Here is a 14,081-nt window from a genome sequence, read left to right as displayed (position 1 = left end):
TACAAGGCTAAAAAGGGCTCAAAACTTGCCCCTTTTTAAAAGGTGCCCCTTTTCAAAAGTGCACATGTAGGACCAATAGTCAGAAGCCTGCCTGCCAGCCAGCCAGGTCTTCCCCTGCCATCCAGTGCCACTGAGCTGGCTGGGTGCTAAGGATGCAGTGAGTAACAGGCAGGAAGCAGAGACAGGCTGAGTGACAGAAAGCCTTCCTGGACCCTGGGCCCTGTCTGTCCTCTCAGGCCCAGGCAGAAGGATATGACCTGCGGGTAGGGATGACTCAGTGCTGTTGCCAGCTGCCTGTCATGACTAAGGTGCTGTCTCTCTCTCCAGCTTTGCTTTTGTCTGACTCGGGGCTGCACCCAAGAGCAGTGACACCTAGGCTGGGCCTGAGATGTGTGATCACAACTCAGGGTGTGCAGCAGTTATAGGTCCTTCCCCTCCAGCCCTCACCTGGCAAAGGGGAAATGCTGTCCCCACTTAACTGATGGGAAACTGGGGTGTGTGGCTGTGGCCTGCTCAGGGCCAAGGCCTGCTTCCAGCCTCACACCCAGGCCCAGAGGTGCAAATGTCAGGAGGAACTGGGCTGGACCCCATCTTCTGGCCTCAGGCTGAGATAGGACAGGAAGTCGAGTGCAACTGGGACACTGGCTCACTCCTCCAAATGCCATCCCCAGCCCTGGCCAGTGGCTCAGTTGATTGGAGTGCCATCCCACACACCATAATTTTGCAGGATCGATCCCTAGTCAGGGAACATGCAGAAGGCAACTCATGAATGTTTCTCTCCCACATCAATGTCTGTCTTCTCTTTGTCTGTCTCTCGCCCCTCCTCTCTCTAAAATTCTCCAGTAAAGACTTTTAAAAGCCACCCCTTCTCCTGGGCTCACTGCTGCCCCCATGAGGGCACGTGGGCCTCCTGCTCTGAGGCCGCGGGCACAGCCTGGGGGTACCCAGGAGCAGCAGAGCCTTGTCTCTCCAAGCCAGTTTCCTTCTGGCCCTCTTGGCCCCCCATGGTCCCTGCTGGTGCAGTGTGCCCCTGGCAGAGGGACGCAAGGCCAGGCAGTTGCCCTTCTCTTCTCAAGCTGAAGGGCCACACTCCCTGCAGGGCATGGCTGGCAACTTCCAGGAGCCTGGAACACAATGGACTTGAGGGCCAGGAGCCACCTCGTCCAGCCTCCCACTGGCATGGGTCATCTCTGATGCCTCCCCCAGGGCCGTTTGGCCTCATCTCTGCTACTCCACTTGTCTCCATTGAATGTAAACAAGAACAACGCTCCCCTCCAGGATAAGATGTGGAGTTGATCCGGGTCAGGTTGTGGAGTGCCAGCCATGGGGTGGGCGCTCATTGCTGCCCTAGGCAGCCTTGTGCTGTGGGGGGTGGCCTGCTTTGTGGGAAGAGGAAGCAGGTCAAGAAAGGATCAACCCAGGATCTCATCAAACATCTGAATATGGGATTTTCCAGAGAGGTGACCAATGGTCGGTTCCTTAAGGGGGCTAGGAGGTTACCCACCCTGGAGTTCTCATCACCTGGCCTTTGGAAACAATAGTCATTCTCGCCTCCCAGCTTTGGCAAGCTCTCCTACCACCTCCACCTGCACACATCCCCTGCTGGAAATCCTCTCAGGATATCCAGGCCAAAACTAACCCTGCTTCTGTGGGTTCAGCTAGCTCTGGACCTCTTGTGCTGTTCATTTATGAACAACCATGTGGCTTTTCCCTCAGCCTTGAAGGCACTGAAGGACGAGGAAGGACGCGGATTTTCTGGGTGTGGCACCAGGAAAATGGGTTCTCAGCCAGCTTTTAATCATGAGCCACTCCAACCAACATTCCTCTCTCCCCTGAGCCTCAGTTTCACCATCTTCCCAATGTGAGGGTTGGACCTGGAGACTTCTAAGGGCCCTAGAGCTGTGCTGTCTACTATGATTATACTATTTTATTTAAAGTCAAACTAGTGAAAACTAGATAAAATTCAGTTCTTCAGTTGCACTAGACACTATTAAATGCTCAGTAGTTGCATGTGGCCAGTGGCTGCTGTGGGAGGCTATGTAAATGTGCACTATTTCCATCGTCACAGGAAGTTCTGTTGGACAGTGATGCCCTAGGTCCCAGGGCACTGAAGGGCAGAAACATACCACTAGCAACCTGGGACACAGCTGTCGGTCCCAGGTCCACCCCAACTGGTGTGACTCTGGGTCCAAGCCCTGGGTGAGACACTAAAGTATGCAGGGGTGTTCTGCCCCCAGAGGCAGGGCAGCCATGGTGAGGGCTCTGAGGCCCTGGAAGAGAGAGGTCAGCAGCATGAAGGTGGCCATGATCCCAGGGGAAGGGCAGCTTCCTGGGACTCTCTGCAAAGTGCTGCCCTCTATGTGACAAGCAAAGGCTATGAGGGTGGCAGTCAGGCGAGCAGGCAGCCAGACCAGACAGGCAAGGTCCAGGCAGGTTAGTGGGCATGCAGGGGGCACTGCAGTCAGAGGGAATGTTAGGAACACGCCTGCACTTACATGATGACGGTTTTCTTGGGGACTTTAGTCTCCTGCTCAGTGACTACAAAGAAAACAGTCAGGATAGCGAGGGTTACAGATCAGCCAGCGCTTTGGGCTGAGCTCTCTGAGTGGCATGGCAGCGTAGTAAGCCTCTCAGCGTTGGAACCCTGGCTCCCAGCCCTGCCTGGTAGTGTGTGGCTAGGACAGCTGCCTCCGCTTAGAGCCCCAGCTCCCTTGCCTCTGAAATGGTGACCATGTGTGCCTTGAGTAGCATAACTGTATGCCACAGAAGGGCAGCACCCCTGTCCCTCTTGAGGGTATTGCAGGGGCTTCAGGGACAGCCTAGGCTGCCCACATAGACAAATCCCAGCTTCTCCTTTAGCCATGTGCCTAGGGAGCCCTGGGTATTTGTCAGGCCCAAAGTCTGATTTTTCAGACATAGGAATTGAGGGCTAGAGTGGGAAAAGGAATAGCCTGCAGCTGCACAATGAGCAAGCAGCCAAACTAGCACCAGGATAGCTGATGCAAAAAACCAAAAACATCCTAGAGATCAAAGGTATCTCTAGGAGAGAATGACTGAAGTCCTGAAGCAGGCACATCTGAACTGCGTGGCAGACCACACAGTCCCTTGGGAGCAGCCTGCAGGCTCCTGTCAGGGTCCTGAACTCCAAGGGAGCTGGGAAACCTAAGTCTCCAAATAGGAGCACCAGGCCTTCCTCCTCTCTGGAGTCAGGGGGAGAGGGCCTGTGGTCCCCATCCTGAGAGGGAGGCAGGACCAGGCAGCAGGGTGCCCAACCATCTAAGTCCTCTTTCTCTGCAGCTTCTGGGCAGGGTTGGGCCTGGCACACAGATGTCCTACCTGACCTTGCCCATGTGGACAGCAACCATTCTACAGCTACCAGCACCCTCACATCTCAACACTCCTTGTCACCGTCCTGAAGGGATATTGAAGGGAAAGCTCAAAGTTCAGGCAGTAGGGCCCAAGGCACAGGGCCTCCAGCCCCTGGTCTGCAGGTTTTCTGCCGTGCTGCCGTGCCACGTGGAGTAAGGTCGGCCTTAGGCGACTGAGAGCATCCGAGCTTATCTCTGATTAGGCATGTGTGAATTGGATATGCTACTTGTATCTGTATGTGCCACACTAGGACACACATTTGGGAGCCACACTTACTGCACATGTGCACACATGTGTGCATGTCTGCCTGCATGTTTATGCACATGGATGTGTGTGTCTGTGTGTGTAGACTGCTTCCTGGAGAGAGTGCAGCCCACTGGGAGAGAGTGAGATGAGCCAAAACGCCATGTGTGTGGTCTAAGTGGGGCCCAGAGAGAGCCAGACCCTGTGCACAGAGCAGCAGAGATGCAGCGCCTTGCCTGTCACCCTTCTTGGCTGGGGCCTGTCCTGCTGCTCTGGGGAGTGGTGGCCTAGCACCCTACACTTTGTTCCTGACCTGACTGCCACCTGACAGGCCCTGGGCCCCGTGAGTGCTGGCAACCACAGGAAGGGTGCAGCCTTGCGAAGCAGGGCTTCCAGCCCAGTGCAGTTTCACAAGCGAGTGGGCAGTGCCCACCCCACAGGGCCAGCTGCGGGGCCACCGGGTTAACGATGAAGCAGCAGGACAAGGTTAGGAAGCAAGAGGTGGGAGGCTCCAATACCAGGGTCCATGAGGACAGCCATCTCCCTGAGTGAGGCACAGCCCCATTTCCTGCACACGGTCATGGATTATTGATAAAAAGATCCATCGTGACAGCAAAGTGAGTGGCTCTGTCAGATGCACTTATCATGTGCAGACAGGGCATGCCATGGCCATGGCCCCTGCTTAGCACATCCCCGTGAGATACCACCCAGCAAGACGCAGAAATGCCATAGACACCCTAGGGACTCCCGGCAGGACCTGGCTCAGCCAGTGCAGGCTGCCCTCTGGGGGACAAGAAATAGGGCCCCTGCCCATAGGGGAGGGCAGGGTCCCTGCAAGGCCAATCTCTGAGCACTAGATGGCCTGAATCTGTGAGGATCCAGATGGACAGTGGGCCCCAGACGTCGGGCCCTGGGAGGCACTGAATCCAGTGGCCCAAAGATCACGGAAGCCAACTTTCAGAACTTGGAAGGACACGTATTTCAACTCGTCTTGCTGTGAAAGCTGCGGCTGCACCAGGTGTTGGCCCGGCCTGTGTTGCATGTCTCCAGGGATGGAAGGCTTACCACCTTACCAGACAGCCCCTCCAGGTGGCACAGCTCAGACTGGGAGAAATTCTCCCTGGGTGGCAGCCTGCTCCGCAAGCCCCATAACACTGCTCTCTCAGTCTGAGCAGGCCCAGGATAGGTGCCAGCTACCCTCCTCTGCATCCTGGCCTTCCCCTTCCAGACCCAGCTGGGACCTTGGAGCCACCGTGCATGTGAGTGGAAGCATCTCCTTGCCCTTCCCCTCCTGCCCAGCAGCACACCTTTCCCAGATGAGGCCCATTCTGCAGCTTGGCCCACCCCTCCCTCTCCAAGGACCCCAGGGGCAGCACCAGGACCAGAAGCAGCCAGGGGATGTGTTCAACATGGACAACCGACCTGGTGTGGAGGGACCAGGCTCCAACACCTGCTGCCTCTCCCAGGAGCCGAGCTGGAACCCAGCAGCCTACACTCTGCACTTGGTAGGGGCCCCCTCTCAGGTGGAACTGTCCCATCTGCCACCCCTCCTGTCCCTCCCATGAGGACTCGCTCACCTCTGCCTGGCAGACTGCTCGGCCTGGGTCCGGCCTTGGGGATGGTGAGTAGGTCCTGAGTCTCCAACCCCAGGACTGCCCCTCCAGCCTTGGCCAGGTTCTGGGTTTACGGACCACCACCAACTGTCCCACATGCCTGTTATTCCAGTCTCAGGCCTTGCAACTCCTCCATAGCCCCAATACCTCTTCTCCAGGGAACACACCCTCCTTGGAAGGACTTATGATCTCACCCCACTGGGCCAGGTGTACAGAGAATCCAGCCAGGCTGAGGCTGAGGCTGAGGCTGAGACCCTCAGTGGCTGCACCTACCTTCCATCATGGCAGTGGTATGCTCCCGGCGGTGGCGCTGTTCCCCGGCCTGTAGTGTGGAGCCCTGCAGGCCCAGCTCCAGGCCGCCCCGTGTCGAGCCCAGCCGGTTCACCAGCTGTGGGATGGACAGCAGAAGCCGTTGAGGGCCCACAGCTTCCCAAGGAGCCATGGGCACCTCTCTGGGGATGTAAAGACTGGCTAGAGTGTGGGGGCACCCGCTCCTGTGTGTCAGAGTCCTAAAGCCTGGCCACAGAGTCCTAGAGTTGCTACCATGTCCCCAAAGGGACCCAGTACTGCCCAAGATCCCGTCATGGTGGAGGATACTCTCTGTCCCCACTGTTCCAAATGGCAGTTTTGTGGGCCCTGAACACGGGAAATGGAGTGAATCTTAGAGTTAGCTTTAACAGATTTAAATTTAAACTGAATTGGACAGGGCCCAAGCTGACAAGACGATTTGTGTCCTCAGGACCTGACGTGGAGGCCAGACCCATCCCTGTCTGCCCCAGGCTGCCAGCAGCACCACCTCTGAGGAGGATGGAGCCAGGTGGAGCCAAGCCTGCACACTGTCCCACACAACTGAGGACACACCCTACCCAGGTCCCCTATGGAATCCTGCTTGCACCTCATGATTGGTCAGTGACAGCAGGTCTGGGTCATCATATAGTGAGTGACAGTGAACATAGGGTTCTCCGTGTCATCGTAGATGGTGCATGATAGTGAACCTGGTGTTCCCTTTGTTATCATGGATGGTGAGTGACAGTGAGTCTGGTGTCCCCTCTCTCATCATGTGTCCTGGCTGATGATGACAAGCCCCCAACCACGTTTCTGCACCCTTCCTCACCTCGCACTCGTAGTAGCCCATATCTTCCTTGCTGGCCTCCTGGATCTCCAGCTTGAGCAGGCCACTGCGTGGCTCACTCAGGGTCCGGTACTTTCCGCCAGTGGACAGCAGGGCCCCATCCTTGTACCACCTGAAACCAGCCCTGGTGGTCAGTTGGGGCCTCTTCCGAGCCCCCTGTGCTCATGACTCTCCCTCACCCATCCCTCCGGTCAGGGTGCCGTTATAGCACCCACCCTCTTGAATGCCTCCTGCCATATCCATCTGGCAGGGTCTTCCTTGCTGCTGCTAGAGCTGTGTCAGAACATACTGGTCCCAAGGCCCCCACTTGTTATCCAAAAGGCTGAGCTTCTGTCTCACCCACCCAGACCTTGTGTACATGCTGTCCACCCTTGATTTTCAGACAGAAGTGGCAGCCCTACCCCCTCATCACCCCAGCCCACCTGATCTGAGGGTGTGGAACACCTTCGATGGTGCAGGTGACCTGGGCGTCCTCTCCTTCCACAAAAGGCACTGCCCGGAGCTTGTTCACAAACCGTGGAGGAACTGAGGGGCCACAGGGCATGGGGCACAAAGGGAGACAGAGAGAGATGGAGAAAGACGCAGAGACAGAGATAGGGACAGAGGGAGACACACACACACAGAAAGAGAGAGAAATGAGAGAGAGAGAGTATAAGGTGCAGGACTCCACCTGACGGAGAGCCCCAGACCTGGGTCAGAGAACCACAGCACCCACCAGCTCCTTCTGAATGCCTGCACCCATTGGGGCTGCTGCAGTGGACATTGCCTAGGTGCCCTACACCCAGCCTCCCTCCCAAGCTTACCCTGTACCAGGATCTTGCCCAGGGTGCTGGCTGTGCCAGCAGTGCTGGCTGCAAAGCACATGTACTGGCCAGAGTCAGCACCAGTCAGGTTGTCCAGAATGAGAGTGCATGAGCCATCTGGGTCTTCAATGAGAATGTGGTGAGGATCCACCTCTACTGGCTTCCCATCTGGAAAGGAGGGAGGGCTGTCACAGAGGGACCCCATGGGGATGATTGGCTGGGCTTGCCTGGGCGTCACAGTCACAGGTGTTGATGGGGAGTGAAGAGCAGCCCTGAAGCACAAGGGCCAGAGGAGGCTTCCTGCTGAGGGTCCTGCTGGCCAAGCTGAAGAGCCCTGAAAACTTCCCCAGACCTCTGTGTACACAGTGTAGCCTCTAGAGGGCAGGCTTTTACCTGAGGGCAGCAGATGTCTTATTCCAATAAGCAGACCCTAAGCCTCCTTGCCAATGAAGTGTGACTTCCAGACAACTCCAAGGCGCTGATGGCTCCCCCCAGCAGACACATTCAGTCACCCCCATCTCTTTAATCACCCTTGTCCAAACACCCACCCAACCTAACGTCTGTGCCCATAATGTGTTTCTTTCCTGGGTAAGGAATGGGTAGATAGGTACTTTTCACTCTGAGGAACTCTTTCCTCCATAAATACATATAATTCCATAAACAAACACTTTACAATAGCTCTGCACGTGTGGTTTAAATTACAATAGTTCAGAACCAGCATTTGACCTTTAATTCACAGGGAACCTTAAAAAATTACCTTAACATATACAAAAAAAAGGCTCCAGCCACATCCCGCTTTCTCCGATGTGCTGTACTATGTTCCAGGAAAGTTGTTTACACCCTCTCCCCACTTTCAGTGCCCCCTTCTCATTGTCTTTCAAAACCCCTCCCCTCAGCTTCCACCCCCCACAGGACGCCTCTTGGTTAAGAGTCCGTTTTCAGTCCTCATCCTAGTGTCAGAAAAGAGCTCTCCATGCCTCCCCTGCATTGCCATGCTGCCCACCCAGCTCCCGGGTGCTTGGGCAAGGAGACCCCCGCAGCACCCAGAGCAGCAGGAACGGAGCCCTCTCCTTCCTTACAGCCCGCAAAGTATTTCTCTCTCTGGAAAACAAATGGGCAGGTGTGTCGGTAGCTCCATAAAAGCTTAGACCCTCCTCAAACTTGGGGTCTCTCCTGCAGTGCAGTCCATTGTGTGCAACTAACATCTGGCCCTGGATGTGGAGATCATGGCAACTGACCAAAAACACTGTGCTTTTCTGTGACCAGCAGTTTCTGTCTCTGACCAGCACCTTGTGTCTGTGTCTGGCTGGCAGATGATTTGTGGCTTGATACTCAGTTTGGTGACCAGAAAGGGATGCTGTCAGAGACATCATTCCAGAAGAGAAAGAAGGTGGCTAGTTAATAGGACCTGAGAGAGGTCCATGGGACTTGGTGGTGGACATGACAACCGAACTGTGTGGTCAGCTGGGCAGGAAGCCCACCCTGCTTACTGCCTGTGAATGGAGAGGTACTGGGTGGGTGGCCACAGCTTGCACACCCAGAAATGGGTTCAGAGACAGCCTCCTCCTGGCCAGCGCCTTGGTTGGCACGCCTTCTCCTTGGTGCCATTGGTTCAGCTGCAGGTCGTCCCACCTCCCAACAATGACAGAGCTTGATCTTACCAAGGCTAATGGGCCACCTTGACTCCTGGCCCCCACCCCTGGGAGCTTCATGCTCTGCTTCTGGAGTAATTTGCCCTTGGCTTGTCTGCCTCTTAACCAGCTCCATGGCAGACCCTCTTGGCACCTGGCAGTCTCCCTCCCCTTAGATTAAATACTTCTTACCCAACCATCCACCCAGTGGCCATAAAGCAGCTGGGGAGGTGGGGAGTGGACACCTGACTACCTTGCATTTCTGTATGTAAGTCTGCTGTTAAACTCCTTAACTGACAAGCTAGACTAGTCTGCCTTGTTCACTGGTCTCTTGGCTCCTTCAGCATTTGAGGAGGGGGTGGCCTACAGGGGTTTGTGTTCTAACAGGTGCCCCTGCCTCCTCAGACATATTGTTCAGCCCTCAAGGAGAGAGGCTTGAAATGTCCTGTTAAGTGGACACCCCCATCAAAAAGGTCAGTGCCATGCAAGTTAGACCCCGACGGGCCAAGGGGCATGGAGTCCAGACAGTGATGGGAGGCGAGTGTTAAGTCAGCAGGAAGGGCCATGCTGCCTGGGTTAGGGTTTGGGTGAGCCCAAAGCACTGCAGGTCACTGAACTGTGGAAGCGTGTCTGGGACTGTTCAATCCCTGACGCTTGGCCCCTTCTTCCTCCTCCACCCAATCTCCACAGCTTTAAGGGAAAAATGATCAGGAGTGGTGTTAGTCTCCCCGGGCCAGAGGGACTAGAGGTCCTATGTGCCCATCCTATATAGCTAGGACCTCGAGCAGGGGGAGAAGTCGGACCATCACAGGTCTACCAGACACAGGTACCTGGATTCCAGTGATGGAATCTTATCAAAGCTGTCGGTTCTCCAGAAAGAGAGTGTTGCCTCAAGGCCAAGTCAGGGGACTATAGCCGTGGCTCTTGCTCCTAGACCCTGATGTGTGCTATGGAATTCCCTGCTCCAAACATGGGGAGTGGACACTCCTAGGGGGGTGCCCACACAGGGAACATGTAACTGTCCAGCCCTGCAGTCTGTTTCTTTCTAGGTTGGGGAGAAAGGAGGTTCTGGGCTTCCCATGTGACATGAGGTAGCTAGGGTAAAGGGTCAGGTCACAGCCAGAGGGAATAGGTTGTCACTAGCCCAATGTAGTCCCTGCTCTGTGGCTCCAGATAACATGGCTATCACGGGTCTGCAGTGCCTCCGTGCAGCAAGGCTTTTAACACATGTCTCCAGTGCTCTTGGCTCCCTGGCAGCTGCCTGGGGCTGGGTCAGGGCTTGGCCCTCTGCCCCCAACACTCAGCTCCTACTATATGAGGACATTTTTTTCTGCTGGCAAATCTTTTGCCCAATGCTGCTCGTCCTGTCCTAGAGGTTTTTCGAATGGCCTGGTTGTTTGTTTTGCCATTTAACAAACTATAGATGGCCTGGTGAAAGACACCCCCTCCCATGAGGCCATGAGCCATGCAGGCAAAGAGATCACTGAGGGGGCTCCCACCCAAGTCACCAAGGTTCCACGTAGGGCTGCCACAGGATGCATGGCATTGACCCCGCTTCAGGCCACACAGAGGACTGCTGAGAAATTCTCTCATCCGGAAAGGGGGCACATCACATGAGGCAGACCCCTGTCTTGGCAGGTCAGTGCCTCCCAAGGCTACTGTGGTGTTTCCCACCATGATGCTGCTTTGGGTCAGCTGACGGCTGCCTCTGACCAGATGTCTGTGGGCCACCCAGACCACCTGACATTTGACCAATGTGTCAGCACAAGCCAACTGTCCCCAGAGGCTTGGCACAAACTAACCTGCTTTCACTCACTGGACACAGCACCCCTCTGGGGTCTCACTGGGAGACAGCCAGGGTAAAAGAGACCAAGGACTGCCCACTGCCATCAGAGCCCAGGATCCTGCCCTGCCTGGGTGAGGTGCATCCTTCTTTCTTCTCACAAGTGGCCAGCCTTCACATGCTCCTGGGAGCAGCCTGGTCCAAAGGGAGGGCCCAAGGGGTGCAGAGTCACTTCTGCGTGACTTTATGAATGGCCTTGTCCCTATGAGCCCACTCTCCCAGATACCTCACCCAAAAATTCTGGGTGAGGAGGAATGGTAGAGAGGGCAATTGAGCTGCAGACATTCTGTGCAGGGTGAGGTGCCTGAGAGGAGACTTCCGAGGGCCCCGGGACATGGGCCAGCAGGTCTCCCTCCAGAAGGGAGGCCCCAGGCAGTTCTCTGAAGCTACCACTGGCAACTATCTGTTGTATCCACCAGTTCTGCCATGCAGCACTGAGTATAGGCACAGCGATGGCCCCTCCTGCATGACCCAGCACAATGCCCCAGTGACCTCTCCAGCCCCACCCTCAGCCCTTCAGGGGTGGCAAGTAGGACAAGAATGATCCATGGCTCTGGGATGACGCTCCAAAACCAAGACTGGACTCAGACGTTTACCCCGAACTAGGGAATCAGAGACAGCAGACCCAAAGCTGAAAGAGCTGTTCACACAGCCCACCTGGACTCTGCCCCTTTCCACAGCAATGGAAACCTAAGTGGAAAAGCTCTGCTGAGTTTTGTGAGTCCTTCTGGTGAATCACTGACCTGAAAGGTGGTTGTGGGACCCCAACCTCAGTGTTCCTTGACTCTCTGCAGCTCCATTACACTCGGATCAATCCTAAAGCCTCATAGCAGCCCTCATTCCCAACTGTTCTGTCTCTGCACCCCCTGACCTCCTCACTGCCCTTTGGAACCTTCACATGTGTGTGCCTGGCTCTGTCTTAGTTCTCTGGCTGGCACATCAAACCTTTGTCTCTCTGCTATCACCCGTCTCTGCCCCAAAAAGGCAGCTCCCTCAGGCAGTTGAACTGCCCTCTGTCCTGCCTCCTCTGCCCTGGCCTGGCTCTCCTTGATTCGGGAGCAGGCAACTTGGCCAGGAAGCCTCTCCTTTGTACCGAACTCCTGACCAAGCCCCACCCTAGGTCCCTGGTCAGCTCAATTCCTTCTGGGCAGCTCTTCCATGTGGCAGGGCCAGCACCTCTAGGCCACAGGGACTTACCTTTGTACCAGCTGATGACAGGCTTGGGTGTGCCAATCACACGGCAGGCCAGCTTGACTGTTTCACCCAGCTCAGCTGTGCAGTCGGCCAGCTCTTCCTCAAAATCTGGGGGCCCTGGGGACACACATACCACATACCTGGGCCCTCAGTTCACCCCTGGCAGGGCTAGAAGTCCCAAGGCCAAAGGGTGTGGCTGCTACAAACACCAGTCCTTGTGATTCCACACTGGGCCTGAATGGGCTCTGAAGTGGAGGCAGGCTGGATGTTCTTGGGGAGTGGTGGGGAGTATGGAGAGGTTAGTGTGTTGAAAAGGAGCCTCTCCCATTCCAGGTGAGAAAGGAGACCCAGGCATCAGACCTTCACAACTCTAACACCCTGGGCATCTACTGTGTGCTGGGGGCCCCTGAATGAGACCCAATGTCCCCACTTGGGTCAGAGCCAGCCCAGCACCCCAGTTTAGCACATAGAGAGGCTGAGCTGATGGAGGGGAGAGCTAGCCATCTGTCTCAGGAGGCAGCCCCTTCCCTGATGGCTGCCCAGGCAAGGGCAGGGGCCTGGGTGTCCCCAAGCCAGATGGCTTGGCTGAAAGGTTCGAGCCTGCATCTGGCCTCCACACCAGGACTGGGACTCACGCCAGACAGGCAGGGCCAGACGCTGCTGGATGCTGCTGATCTCCTTCACCCAGGTATTCTTGGTGATGACAGTCCGTGCCTGCAGGAGGAACTTGCGCACCGAGTCCTCCCGCTCATGCCACACCTCGAAGGCGCGGTCATCCCCCTCCACCTGCTCATTCAGGTCGATGTTGCTCAGCTGTGGGGGGAGGAGGCAGGTTCACTGCCCTGGATATGCCCAGAGGACCAGCCTAGGCCTCCCTCACACACCCTGCAGCCTCCCCACCCCACCAGGCTGTCTAATGCCCACAGACCTTCATCATGTTCCGGAACACATAGCTGAAGGTATCGGTATGTGAGTCCCTCCTGGGCTTGCAGACTACCAGGTGGTGTGGGAACAGGAAGACGTGGCGGTGGTGGCCCTTCCAGGGCATCCTTGCACCCGGTGCCCCCTCCCACACGATGAAGTGGCCCTGGGAGAGTGGTTGGCCCTTGGTCAGCCTGGGGCACAGCCACCACCCTGCCCTACAACCTGCCCTGCACGGTGCCCCCCCCCAGACCTGGCGGATGGGCTCGCCCAGGGCTTCCAGGGTGCCCGGGTAGTTTTCCATGAGCGAAACATGCAGCTGGTTCTCGGCACGCTGAGGCAGGGCAGACACTACTGCATAGGCCTGCTCCAGCAGTGTGCAGTTCTGCCGGTTCCGAGCCTTGTTGCGGATCAGCTCCTGAAGAGATGCCAGGTCAGGGTGTACCACAGGGCAAGAGGAGGTACTGAGGGCAAGGGACAGCCCACTTACCTTGAGCAGGGCCTGGTACTGCTGGACCCGCTGGACTGGCTGCTCCAGGAAGTGCTGTAGCGGGGGTGGGGGTGGCTGTGAGGGGTCAGCAGCCGACAGCACCTCCTCTGAGTATTTCTGTGGGAACCACAGTGTGGGTTTCAGGGCATTAGGGTGAGGCCCGGGGGTGGCTCATGTCACCCAGGTCCCAAGAGCAAGCCTGCATTCCCTCCTTCCCAGGTAGGCCCTCCCCTCAATGGCTGGTCACTGACAGGTGGGAAGAACTTCAGGAGGCTCTACCTGCTTTACTCACTAAGCCAGGGCCCCGGGGACCTAGGCAAGCTGGTGGGGGGGCCCCTGGCAGGTGGGGAGAGGCAGGGCCCTGTAAGGGAAAATCATCTTGGAGATGAAGCCAGCAGCATCAGGGGAAGGAGCACCTTGTAGAATTCCTGCACAGCCGTGCTGACCACCACTGACTCGGCCTGCACTCGGCCCACCAGGAACTCCAAGTACTTCTCGAAGGCCACCTGGTTCTTAATGAAGCACATGGCCACATCATCATCTGTGTCACAGATCTGCAGCTCCTGCAGGAAGCTGCCACGGAAGGGACAATGTCAGAACCCTGCCCACAGCCCATGACCCAATTCTAGTCCTCAGGTTTGGGAGGAAACAGGCTCCTGCCAGGGCCTAGTCCCACTGGCTCCTAGGATTGAAGTGAACAAGGGCTATGGGAACATATGTGTGTGGTGTTTGAGGGTGTGCACACATGCATGGGCATGCATGTCTACGTGTGCCCACATGCAAAGAAACCTATGTCCATGTGGGCATATACGTATAGGCACATGTACACATGTGCCTGTGTA

The 14,081-nt window shown here is 56.4% G+C and overlaps 1 protein-coding gene across 1 annotated transcript in view; it reads right to left on the bottom strand.

The window, feature by feature from the left end:
- The window catches only part of OBSCN (obscurin, cytoskeletal calmodulin and titin-interacting RhoGEF), a 132,295-nt gene that overhangs the window by 16,581 nt on the left and 101,633 nt on the right, over positions 1-14,081 (bottom strand). The window contains 10 exon segments of the mRNA XM_053657057.1: positions 5,499-5,613; positions 6,340-6,469; positions 6,780-6,882; positions 7,161-7,328; positions 11,832-11,945; positions 12,464-12,641; positions 12,757-12,915; positions 13,003-13,167; positions 13,240-13,356; positions 13,656-13,812. Coding sequence (XP_053513032.1) covers positions 5,499-5,613; positions 6,340-6,469; positions 6,780-6,882; positions 7,161-7,328; positions 11,832-11,945; positions 12,464-12,641; positions 12,757-12,915; positions 13,003-13,167; positions 13,240-13,356; positions 13,656-13,812 — 1,406 coding nt within the window.

This window comes from Artibeus jamaicensis, unplaced genomic scaffold, assembly GCF_021234435.1.
Source record: "Artibeus jamaicensis isolate MK-2021 breed Jamaican fruit bat unplaced genomic scaffold, CSHL_Jam_final scaffold_3272, whole genome shotgun sequence".
Taxonomy (NCBI): Eukaryota; Metazoa; Chordata; class Mammalia; order Chiroptera; family Phyllostomidae; genus Artibeus; species Artibeus jamaicensis.
This window is presented reverse-complemented; position numbering and strand designations above follow the sequence as displayed.